This window comes from Rhinolophus sinicus, linkage group LG07 (genome assembly GCF_036562045.2).
Source record: "Rhinolophus sinicus isolate RSC01 linkage group LG07, ASM3656204v1, whole genome shotgun sequence".
Lineage (NCBI taxonomy): Eukaryota > Metazoa > Chordata > Mammalia > Chiroptera > Rhinolophidae > Rhinolophus > Rhinolophus sinicus.
This window is the reverse complement of record NC_133757.1, coordinates 46,937,488-46,950,901: the sequence shown is the minus strand read 5'-3', so window position 1 is coordinate 46,950,901 and position 13,414 is coordinate 46,937,488. Positions and strand designations below refer to the sequence as shown.

Below are 13,414 nucleotides of genomic sequence, written 5' to 3'. Positions count from 1 at the left end.
TAACTTTGTAAGATATTCCTATGCGACCTTGGGCAAGTCACTGAAGTTCTCACTAAGCTTCAGTTTCACATTCTGTAATGGTCGCCATGTCATAAAGTTTTTGAGACACTTATATTTAATAACACATATAAAATACTTAGCAGAGGGCCTGAAATAGATTACAATAGTGCTCAATAACATTAGCTTTTGTAAGTACGTTACATGTAAGGTATAAAGAAACTCTAAAAGTAAACCAATAAAAGGAGTTGGTAAAACTATGCCCACAGGCAAAATCTGGCCCACCCCGTTTTCATGAGTAAAGTTTTATTAGAACACAGCCACAGTCAATTATTTACATATTGCCTACAGCTGCTTTCACAGTGGCACTGAAGAGCTGCAACAGACTGTATGGCCTGAAAAGTCTAAAGCAGGGGTGTCCAAACTTTTTTCAATGTTTTTTACCAAGGACCATATGCGGTAAAATACACAAACAGCCGGGCCACTCACTCGAGGTGAAGTACGTATTGCCTCACCTGGTTTATTTAAGTAAACTAAATATATTTTGGGAATTTGCTGCGGGCCAATAAAAAATGGATTGCAGGGCCGGCCCGGTGGCTCAGGCGGTTAGAGCTCCGTGCTCCTAACTCCGAAGGCTGCCGGTTCGATTCCCACATGGGCCAGTGGGCTCTCAACCACAAGGCTGCCAGTTCAATTCCTCGAGTCCCGCAAGGGATGGTGGGCTCTGCCCCCTGCAACTAAGATTCAACACGGTACCTTGAGCTGAGCTGCCGCTGAGCTCCCGGATGGCTCAGTTGGTTGGAGCGCGTCCTCTCAACCACAAGGTTGCCGGTTCGACTCCCGCAAGAGATGGTGGGCTGTGCCCCCTGCAACTAGCAATGGCAACTGGACCTGGAGCTGAGCTACGCCCTCCACAACTAAGACTGAAAGGACAACAACTTGAAGCTCAACGGCACCCTCCACAACTAAGATTGAAAGGACAACAACTTGACTTGGAAAAAAGTCCTGGAAGTACACACTGTTCCCCAATAAAGTCCTGTTCCCCTCCCCCAATAAAATCTTTAAAAAAAAAAAGGATGTAGATAACCCAGAAAACTCCACTGAGTCACAGGCAATTGCAACAACATTCCCCAAGGAATTGCAAAGGAAGAGGAAAAGTCTCTCCTTCCACCAGTGTGGTCCCTGAGAATAACAGCAAAGGAATGAGAACAACATTTAAACAAAACTGTTATTAAGAAGAACTAGGATTTCCCCAAAAAATAGCCTATACCCTCTGCAAGACCCTAAAATTCATATACGAATTTCACAGTTTTCCTCAGACAACTGCTCAGGATTGACAGGTATGATGCAGTCTTCTGATAAGTAGACTTTCACAAAACTAGCCCAGAATAATGACCAACTGTGTAAATAAGGGAGAGCCTTGACTACCCTTTAGCGACCCTACAGTAACAGGGATGAAAAAAAACAATGAAACAGCTTTGGCAGAGTTCAAGCAGATAAAACAGAATTAAAAGAACCCAGTATTTATAACAATTAAAGACATGACATTGCCATGACTCCAGACTCAACTAAAATCAATGTGAACTAAATCATAAAGGGATTCAATTTTTCCTTTGGATGAGACCTAGACCAGCCACCGATGGTTTATTAAGTTACTTATACAGCCCTCAACACCATCTACTCTGCACCATACCTAGCACAGAATAGGCTAGGGCAGCAGTTCTCAAAGTGGGGTCCAGGGAACCTCTGAGTGGGGCCGTTGATCCCATGAAACTATTTTCACAATAAGAAGACATTACCTTTTTCACTTTCACTCTCACAAATGTAGTAACAGTTTTCCAAAGGTTACATGATATATTCACACCAGTTATGAGAATCAACCTGTTTCCTATTAAGCCAGACACTAAAGATATTTGTACAAATATAAAACATGCTGCTTTTTTTGGAAAATAGTTCTTTTTCATGGAAGATTATGTTTAAATCGAATGGGTTTATTATTGTCATTTTAACATAAATTGCTAAAATTTTCTTAATTTAAATTTCAAATCGGGTAAATAGATATAACCTACATGAACGAAAGTTCTTTGGCCTCCTCAATTTTAAGTGCAAAGGGGCTTAGAGACCAAAGTTTGACAACTACTAAAGTATCCAGAGAAGTAATGAAGTCTCAGTGGGCAGCTGTCTTTGGGAAGCCGTGCTCAGGAAAAGCAGATTGTGGAACAGCTTACGTGCATAGAGTGCAGGATTGCAAAGCAGCTGCCAGTGAGATTTTCTGCTGATATATAAAGACAAAGTCTTACAACATGAAAAGTCACTGCAGACAGCAAATGACAAATAGCAGAGTATGTTGATGGCTATTAGGATAAAGACCAGTTTTAAGAGCGGTGCGTGTTATATTTGAATTTTATCTTTTGAATCAAGTTGAATAACACAGTTGCAAAGAAAAATTATCAAGATTTTAGAGGCTGTGACTTATAGATCATATTCTCAGAGCTTAGCACAGTGACTACCATGTTTCCCCGAAAATAAGATCTAGCTGGACAATCAGTTCTAATGCGTCTTTTGGAGCAAAAATTAATATATGACCCAGTCTTATAGTAAAATAAGACCTGGTATATTATTGTATTATATTATTATTATATTATATGATTATATTATACCAGATCTTATAGTATAGTAAAATAAGACCCGGTCTTATATTAATTTTTGCTCTAAAAGACGCATAAGAGCTGATTGCTCAGCTAAGTCTTATTTTCGGGGAAACACAGAAAAGAGCTCAGTATTTGTTAAACAAATGAGTATATGACTATAAATGAAGTCATGAAGTTAATTAGGTTGGTAACAAAATGGCTGTATCAGGAAAGGCTTATAATGGGGATTTATCCTAGAATCACTTCTCCAAAGAGTTGAAGAAACGAGAGTAGTTGAGACGCAGAGTTGTATCACTATCCCCAAGAAACCACCTTCTCTGTCTCCTCCTGATCTCGTTTTCAGTTTCTCAGAATTAGTTTAATCAGACTACTCCACCATCTTGACCGGAACTCCTCTTCACTTTCCTTTTAAAGCCTGATTAAGGGATGTTATTAGCAATCATTTCATTTCAAGCATCTAAACTCAATATGAGCTAAATAGAACTCTTAATTTTTAACCCCATAAAAACATGCTTCTTCTGTATCTTTCAACTTAATATGGTTCTTGATTCTTTTCCTCATGCTTTCCACTTAACCCTTTGGCATGTCCTGTGATTCTACTTCCAAAGCACTAATTGAATCCACTTCTCTCCATCCCTCTTTTATCACCCTAGTCCAAACCACTAGGATTAATGTTACTAGTACCTAGCTTATCTCCCTGCTTCCCCTCTGGTGTCTTCTTCTTCCCATAGGAACCCAAGTGGTTTCCTAAACATGCCAATCAGATCATGCCACTCTCCTCTTAAAAATTCTGTTAAAAGGTTCGCATTGCACTAGAATAAATCCAAATTCCTGTCCCTCATCTACAAAGCCCTGTCCATCTGGACTCCCTACCCTGCCCCATTCCATCCCTCTCCCCTCCCTCATCTGCACCTGCCACTATGGCCTTTCCCATCTTCTAAAATGCCAAACTGCTTCCAAAGCTTTTCCGCCTCAGGGCCTAGCATTCTCTGGAATACTCTACCAAAGAATCTTTGCTGCCCTTCCCCCCCCATTTAGTTCTCTGCTCAGTGTCACCTCCCAGCTTTTCAGAGGCCTTTCCAGATCACTGTAGCTAAAGAAGCACCCCTTCCCACTAAATGTGTACCATATCACTCTCGTTCCTTTCTAAATAGCACTCGTAAGCTGAAATCATCTTGCTCATTTGTTTACTTGTTCTATGAGAGCAGGATGTTTTATCTTGGTCATCACTGTATCCTCTATGCTTAGAAAAGTGAGAACAGTGTCTGACCCACGGCCGACATTTACTAAATATTAAAGACTGAGTGAATTACATATTGCTGTTACATTCAAAAGTCTTCCCCCTCCCCAACCTGCTCCAGACAGACTGATCTCAAATGAAAATGTGTTTATCACACATATATAAATGTTACGGAATATTAGAGTTGACCTAGTCCTAAACTTCCCAAAGCAAATTAACAGGCAAGCCAACATACAGAGCTATTATTCTCTGTATCAGATTTTACAACTGATCTTGATTTTTATACTGGAAAGGGACTCCATTTCAATTCTGGATTTCTTAAAACGACTAACATATATTAACAATGTCTCTATGAAGTACATATTCTTTTTCAACAGTGCTTAACGGTTTATAAATAAACCCATAATCCTCTCATGAGAAACTGCAGCCAGTAAGATTTTCATCTTTTCTATCTGTGCAATGTTACCAAAGAAACATTCTTCTCTGGCTTCAAATAAGGCAATATCTTTAAAGCATCAAAAATCAATTCTTACAAGAAAACAAGAGTAACTGGAAGCTTTTATTACTGAAACAGGTTAATTTATTATATTTCCAACAAGGCCTTTTTCCCCTATAAATGAGACAAACTACTTTACAATATTTTACAACAACATAACTTAGTTTTTTAATATTTTCAAAAAGGAAAGATTTATTTGGGAATTTAGGAAAGAAAATATTTGGGATAGAATAACTATAGCAAATTACTTTTTCAGTTTTAGTATAACAAGTTTGTCTACCAGGTATACTACCCAGCATTTTTCCTCTTAAAGAATCCATTAAGTACTAGGCAACAAAAAAACCTACCTTTAGAAACAGACAGGAAAGGTTTATATTTAAATAGGAAACAAGCAATCTAAAATACCAATCACATGTCACTTTAACAAGGCAATTTACATAATTAGTTGTAAATTATTAATTATCTTTATGTTGATTAAGGTCCTAGTAAAGACTTAGTTGATCTTTAATTGATCTGACTGTACCTTAAGTTCAAACTGCACTCATCTGGTTATAAAAGTAAATATTACGATGGAATTGGGCCTATTTGACTATGGGAAAAAAATCTCTTCCGTATTGCACATTTTCTTTCATTAAAAACAGCGATTATTAAGCCATGGCCATCTTGGTTCTGAATCTCTCCATTTTTGATGGAAGAAGACTCACCATCTCTTTACTAAGTTCTAGCTCAACTTCTATTTCCTGGGCAGCCTCAGGGTGCTTTTCACAGTAATCAACAATAAATTTGTAATGTTCCAATGATGTTGCCAGATTTTCTAGCTCTTTCTTGGGATCTGAAGTGATGATTTTGCCATAGAGACGGGCAACTCGAAACTTAGCTAACATGGCAGGACGCAGAACGTCTTCCCCTATTACCTCAGGAAATACCTTATTGGGGTCTCTCAGGGAGTCTAGGAAGAGCTGGTAGTACTTCAGTGCTGATTTATTAAGACTGTTTATTTTTTTTACGATGTGTGAATCAGGATCCCTCAGCTTGTCAGCAATGGCAACCTTCAAATCCATCATGTCATAGTACGCATGTGCAATTTCAAACTGAATCTGTCTGTTGACCAACAGATAATACTGTGGATTCAGGTCCACAATGAGGGGCTCGAGCATGGCTATTCTACGTTTATGCATCTTACACCGTCTCTCCATGTCAGTTTCAAAGAACGCAAGCACCTTGAACAGAGCACTGTGGTCCTGGACAACTTCAATATGGTCAGTGACATAACCATCAATCTGAAAGAATTCTTTTGCCTCAAAGACATAGTGCTGACCCAATAAGAAAAGTTCTCTGGCTTCTTCAAAATCTAAAGGTCTCAAGTAGCTCACTTTCTCTTCTACTGCAGAGATGGCATCACAGAGTTCACCGGTTCCAAACTGCACAGCTTTTTTCCTAACACTTTCTTCCTCATCTAGTTCTTTTTTCCTTAAAGCTCTAAGTTCACATTGCTTATCAAGATCAAGTTCCCCTATGTTGTCCTGAAAAAAAAAAAAAAAAAATTATGGTTAAGTAGGTCACTATCTCCTGATGGCAAATAATATTGAAACAAACTGAAGAGAGAAAAAAAAACCAAAAAATCACTATTACTTCCTAGCCTGTTTAGGGTGGTATTATAATCTTAAACATCTTCTAAAACATCGTTCTTCTATTATATTCCAATTATATCCGAAATATAAAAAATTAGGAAGTATTTATACCACTTACATATTTTACTCCTCTTTGGGGAACTAAAACTCATTTACTGTCATTCTTTCAGATAAGATAAATGCATATGAAAGAACTTTAAGAACTGTGACATATTATATACATGTAATACATTATTATTAGTATTTTAACATTAGAGTAAAACTGTAATGTAAATCCTAAAACTGTTTCAGACACTCCATTAAGATTAACAATATGATATTTATGCTGTAACTTATTTAGTGAAACGTATTACAGAGAAATGATCTACGTCTTTTAAAGACACTAGAGTGAAGAAAGAGTTAAATCTACCTTCCTAATTAAAGTTATTTCCCCTCCCTCCTGGGACAAAAAAAAAAAAAGGGAAAAGGAGCTAAAATGATTATTAGGTGGGTGCAAAAGTAACTGCAGTTTTTGCAATTATTTTTAACCCTTTAAATTGCAATTACTTTTGCACCAACCTAATAAAATAGATTAAGCTCATTCTTCTCTTCTTGGCCATTAAAATTAATCATCAGATCCCTCAATGCACAGCCCCAAGGCCTTCTCTTCTTTTCTCTTGAAGTCTCTATAGACCTACACTGTTCAAAACAGGAGCCATGTGTGGATGGCTACTGAGCACTTGAAATGCGGTGAGTCCAAACTGAGATGTGAGCTGTGTAAAATAACACACATCCAACTTCCAAGAAATTTTCTTTTCTTTTTTTTTTTTTTGTTTTTGTTAAAGGGGAACAGGACTTTATTGGGGAACAGTGTGCACTTCCAGGACTTTTTCTCCAAGTCAAGTTGTTGTCCTTTCAGTCTTAGTTGTGGAGGGCGCAGCTCAGCTCCAGGTCCAGTTGCCATTGCTAGTTGCAGGGGGCACAGCCCACCATCCCTTGCGGGAGTCGAACCGGCAACCTTTGTGGTTGAGAGGACACGCTCCAACCAACTGAGCTATCCGGGAGCTCAGCGGCAGCTCAGCTCAAGGTGCCGTGTTCAATTTTAGTTGCAGGGGGCGCTGCCCACCATCCCTTGCGGGAGTTGAGGAATTGAACTGGCAACCTTGTGGTTGAGAGCCCACTGGCCCATGTGGGAATCGAACCGGCAGCCTTCGGAGTTAGGAGCACGGAGCTCTAACCGCCTGAGCCACCGGGCCGGCCCCCAAGAAATTTTTGTACAAATAAGTTTCCAATTAGAAGTTTTAAAATATCTCTTAAGTTTTTAATAATGATGACATAGAAATGACAACATTTTTTTATATTCTGGGTTAAAATACATACAATTAAAATTAATTTCACCTGCTTTTTTTCCTTGTCTAATGTGGCCACTAGAAAATCTAAAATGACATCTGTAGCTAGTACTCTATTTCTGTGGACAGCACTGCTCTGGAGAGGTGACTCGTCCACGCCCACAGCTGTAACTGCCATCCATGGGAGGACGACTCACTCCCAAGCCTACAGCTACAGCCTGGACCTCTTCTCAAGCTCCAGGTGCAAAACTACAGCTCCCTGTGACATCTCCTCTTAGAAGACTCAAAGGTACCTTATCCTCATGTCCACACTGGAAGTCCTACTCTTCAGCAAACAGGTTCCTAGTCTAGTGTTATTTTTAGGGATGTGGACAGCTAGCAACCTACAAATCACTCTTGAAATGTCCCCTCTTCTCTCGCCTTTACCCACACTTCCAATTTATCGCCAAGTCCTTCATGCTTTGTTTTCTAAATAACTCTTAAATCCATTCTTCTTTCTTCCACCTCTTCTGCCACCAAGCTACCTTCACATCTCACCTGGACTATTTCAGTGGTCTTTTAATCTCCCTCATCTAATATATTATTTTTTAACTTTTATTTAAGTGTGTTTTTCCAGGACCCATGAGCTCCAAGACAAGTAGCTGTTTCAATTTAGTTGTGGAGGGCGCAGCTCACAGTGGCCCCTGTGGGGACTGAACCGGCAACCTTGTTAAGAGCACCGCGCTCTAACCAACTGAGCTAACGGCCCAGCCCCTCCCTCACCTACGCTTGCTTTCCCTCAATTTATTCTCCATTCTGCTACGTAAGTGACTGTTCCAAAAACCCTTCAAGGCTTCCATTCTTTGTAAGGCCCTGCTTGTTTCAGCCCCTTTCTAACTCTATTTACATCACATGTTCTGACTCCGCTCCAGCCCCACAGGCCTTTGTTCCATCCCTTCTGTTCCCTACACCCTAGAACGTTAAAACTTGCTGCTTCAGCTCCTTGTAACAGTGCTCCCTCTTATCTCCAGTCTAGGTAAGTCCTACTCATATCCAGAGCTTCCTTCACATGTTACTTCCACCTATTATGTCTTCTCATATCATGTCTCTCCTTTGTGGAACTTATCAAAGTAAAAAACCAGGTCTATTTTTGTTCATCATAGTACAATGACTAGCATAGAGCTGGCATAAATAATTAAATTTGTGTGTGTTTTTTTAAGTTGAAGAAGGCTTTTCAGATAAACAGATGATCAAAGGATGAAGTTAAAGAAACAAAAAATGTCAGATTAAGGAAAATCTGAGTAATTTAAGTAGCATGGCAACTATTTGAGTTTAAAGTAATCGGGTGGTAAATTCTAGTGCCCAGTCTGGAAAACATCAACTAACTAAAGGGTGAGTTACTCCATAGCGTATTTTGCTTGACCCAATTACTTCAAATGCAGGCCATTAAGTCTCTTAATCTTGTTTACTTGCTTGCTTCCTGGCTGCTTGTCTGTTTACATGTTTTCCAGGCTGCTTTCTGAGCAGAAGAAAGGTGACAGTTCTTCCTGGTTCCAACTTCTTTGGATATAAAACTCCCTAATTCTTTTCCCTATTTCCCTTCTTTCCTAAATATGCCTCATAATTACCCTCAACCTCTATAATGCTCTCATCTTTGTAAGAGCTATGGTTCTGGGGGTCTGTGGTTTGTTTGGTTTTATTTTGTTTAGTCATTTCACAAGATTCTATATTATTTACTAGTAAAAATTATACTTTAATACATGAAAAAAAAAACAAAAAAAAAACAAACATAACTTCTTCAAGAATGTCTATGTATCTACACTGCATCCAAATGATTTATTTTCGTCTGTAGTGGTTAGGACCTAGGATTCAGTATGGATCAGTGATAATAATGATGGTAACAGCAGTTAACATTTATTGAGGACTTGCTATGGCTCGGGCACTTTCCTCAGCCCTATGTGTGTATAAATTTAACTCTCATAACAACATATTAAGTACATACTATTATTAAGTCCATCTTGTAAGGAAATTGAGGCACAGAGAGATTAAGTAAATTGCCATGAATACAGCTACAAACTGACAGGGCTGTTTCCAGATATATTTGTATTTACTTTTTTAAAAATATACATTCATATACCACATAAAGTATATAAAGATGAGTAAGAATTGTTCGCAACCCTCAAGTTGCTTATAGTCTAAAAAGAGGTAAACGAACATGAATAAGAATAACACAAAGCAGAATTTAGGAAGGGTTAAGAAAAATTCGATATGGAGTTTAAAGGAAGGAGACAGTATCTGTAGGGGGTGAAGAATTATGCATTTAACAATTATTTATTGAGAACCTATTGTGCCTGGAGATAATGATATAACATGAATATGATGTAGACCCCATTTCTCTGGGGATTTATATTCTATCCAAAGGAAAGTCTTCAAGGAAGTAGTGGATTTGAGATAGGCCTTGAATGATAAGATTTTAAAAGGTAAAGATGGGGAGAGTTAGAAATATTTATGAGACCATTCTGCATGCCTTGCATAATAAACATGTAGTGAGCTCAACGACCATAATACCCTTTGAAGCTTTTACTTATATCCTGGTCATTTAAAAGGCAACTTTTAACTTCATACCTGCATGGAATGTTGGGCATTCTGCATGAGAGTCAAACAGTATTTGATCCAGCATCTTGCTATTTCCCCTTTTCTTTGATGATAAAGCTCTGGCATATCTCCTTCAGCTTCAGTAGCTAAAATTATAAACATGATTTGTTGAACTCAGTGGTCACAATTGTAATTTTCATTGTGTACTGCATTCTTTCTTATATCACCTTTTCCTGACCATAAAAGTAAAAGAGCCTCACGGAAGCACTGGGATAAAAACCCACCCCAAATCCCTACCACCCAGACGCACTCACTGCTATTATTTTTACACATTCCTTTCTAGTTTTTTCTTACGTATTATCTGTAGGTGAAAACTAAGGTTATAATATATATTCAATTTTGAATACAGCGTTTTGTTCCTATATTATACCACTAACTTTACCCATGTAATTACTAACTAAACATTATGTTAATCATTTTTAAGTATAGCATTATATACAATTATATAGATGTTACATACTTAAACCATTCTTCTAATATGGGGCATTTGTTGTTTCCATTTTAAATGTTCATGATACATACCACCAAATTATTTTCAACAAGTACTCTAATCAACAATATGTCAGGTTACTCAATGCAAGCACTTTGAAAACATTGGACATTGTAATTTATTTTTAGCTTTCTATTTTGAAGAGTAAAAACAAAATAATATCCTACTAGTGGTTTAGTTTTTATTTATTTATTTATTTTTGGACAAGTGCCTCTTATGCAGTGTGATAAAAAAATACAGTGAATGCTGCTGCTGAGTGCCACCCACCGGAAAGTCAGGGGTCTCCAATACGGGACAGGGCACACAGAACCTTAGTAACAGTGTGTGACAAGTTTCAACTTGTTCAGTGCAGTCCGTGGGGTGTGGACTATGGTTGAGAGGTGTGTTTTAAAGTGTATCATAAATCATCCTCCATTATGACAACACTCCGTGTCACACATCGTGGCTGGTATAACAATTTATGTCAAATAAAAACATTAGGGGTGGCCGGATGGCTCAGTTGGTTAGAGCATGAGCTCTTATCAAGGTTGCCTGTTCAATTCCCGCATGGGATGGTGGGCTGTGCCCCCTGCAACTAAAGATTGAAAACGGCAACTGGACTTGGAGCTGAGCTGCACCCTCCACTAGACTGAAGGACAATGACTTGGAACCAATGGGTCCTGGAGAGAATACACAGTTCCCCAATGTTCTCCAATAAAATTTTAAAAAAAATGGCATTAGGGTGTGTCCTCATCCACTTTATTCACTGGATCTGGCACCGTGTGCCTCTGGCTCTTCCCCCAAGTCAAAATGATTCAGGACATTAAGGCAGCCACGACAGCGCAACTAAAGACACTCACGAAAGAGGACTTCTAGAACTGCTTCAGAAAGTAGCAAAAACAATAGGCCAAGTGTGTTCGAAGTGAGTGATAGTATTTTGAGGGGGATTAATGGCAATGTGTCTTTTACTGTAATAATGTTTTTAAATTTAAACATTCACCGTATTTTTTGATCACACCTTGTAGATTTCAACCAATCTACAATTAATTAAGGGAAAAAACAACTACAGTTGACCTTTGAACAACATGAGTCTGAAATGCATGGGTCCACTTATACGCATCGAACACTACATTTTCTCCACAAGGCACATCACAGCCTTCATGTGCTTAGGAACAATAGACAGCACTTCAGCACTACACTTGGGGGCCTTTTTTTTTTTATTTATTTAATAATACTGTCTTTTTACACATAGATTTTTAAAATTCTTTTTTTTTTTTAGATTTTATTGGGGAAGGGGAACAGGACTTTATTGGAGAACAGTGTGTACTTCCAGGACTTTTTTCCAAGTCAAGTTGTTGTCCTTTCAATCTTAGTTGTGGAGGGCGCAGCTCAGCTCCAGGTCCAGTTGCCGTTGCGGGGGCCGCAGCCCACCATCCCTTGTGGGAGTCAAGGAATCGAACTGGCAACCTTGTGATTGAGAGGACACGCTCCAACCAAGTGAGCCATCCAGGAGTTCAGCTTAAGGTGCCGTGTTCAAGCTTAGTTGCAGGGGGTGGAGCCCATCATCCCTTGCGGGACTCAAGGAATTGAACTGGCAACCTTGTGGTTGAGAGCCCACTGGCCCATGTGAGAATCGAACCGGCAGCCTTCGGAGTTAGGAGCACGGAGCTCTAACCGCTTGAGCCACTGGGCTGGCCGGGGGCCTTTTTAAACAATGAAATCACCAACTAAAGCACAAAAATGTGGCACTAAGTACACCACAAAAAGGACACTTGTTTTATAGTATAACAGCTGAAACAAGAAGGCAGAATGTTGCCTTTTCAACCTCTGCTGGGAAAGCGCACCTCAAACTGGGCGACTCCCAATTCTTGGCTATTCTGCACGTCTGCAAATGACCGCAGAAGAGCCTCAAATACTGATTTGGGGGTTACAAGTAAATTGCAGCAAGTAGGTGAATTTGCAAATATGGAATCCACAAATAATGAAGACTAACTGTACGTTGGAACCTGCATTTAGATATGAAGTCCCTGATCTTTCCTTTTCAGAAATGGCCTGTGGATCTGGGTTCATGAATTTCTTAAGGTTTGAAAGCAAAAGTTAATGGATTGATATTTTACTAAAAATACTCAACAGTATTTTATACGCATGTTACAGGTTTTATAATAATGGAAAGTACTAATCTTTTTTTTTATTGAGGCATAATTGACATATATTAGCTTCAGATGTACAACATAATCATTTGATGTTTGTCTATATTGAAAAATGATTACCACGATAAGTCTAGTTAACATTTATCACCAGTTATAAAACTTTTTTGTGACGAGAACTATTAAGATCTACTCTCTTAGAAAATTTCAAATATACAATACAGTATTATCAACTATAGTTACCATGCTATATATCACATTTCCATAACTCAATTATTTTATAACTGGAAAAGTTTGTACCTTCCTCTAAAAAAGATTTCCTTCTTTTTATGGATAAATAATATTCCATGGTATATATACACCACATTTTATGCATATATCCACCAATGGATAGTTCGGTTGCTTCCATATTTTGGCTATTACAAAGCTTCAGTGAACACAGGGGTACAGGTATCTTTTTGAGTTATTCATTTCCTTTGGATATATACCCAGAAGTGGAATTGCTGGATTATATATATGGTAGTTCTATTTTTAATTTTTGAGGAAACTCCATACCGTTATTCATAGTGATTGCACCAATTTACATTCCTACCAAAAGTACAGAAGGGTTCCCTTTTCTCCACATCCTCACCAATACTTGTTATTTCTTGACTTTTTGATAATTATCAATCTAACAGGTGTGAGGTGATGTCTCATTGTAGTTTTGATTTGCTCAAATATAAATATTAACTGTGATTCTTAAGACTAAAACATAATAAAAAAACTAGATATTTGGACATATCACTTATACAGTATTCCAAAAATGTATACAGTAGTCCTTC

General features: G+C 38.3%; 1 protein-coding gene across 1 annotated transcript in view; it reads right to left on the bottom strand.

Annotated features, from left to right (window-relative positions):
* Positions 1–4,428: 4,428 nt before the first annotated feature.
* The window catches only part of KIFBP (kinesin family binding protein), a 28,372-nt gene continuing 19,386 nt past the window's right edge, over positions 4,429–13,414 (bottom strand). The window contains exons 6-7 of the mRNA XM_019731894.2: positions 9,948–10,063; positions 4,429–5,907 (exon numbers count right to left, since the gene is read on the bottom strand). Of these exons, the coding sequence (XP_019587453.2) occupies positions 5,032–5,907; positions 9,948–10,063 (992 nt within the window). The 3' untranslated portion in view covers positions 4,429–5,031. The remainder of the gene's footprint in view (positions 5,908–9,947; positions 10,064–13,414) is intronic.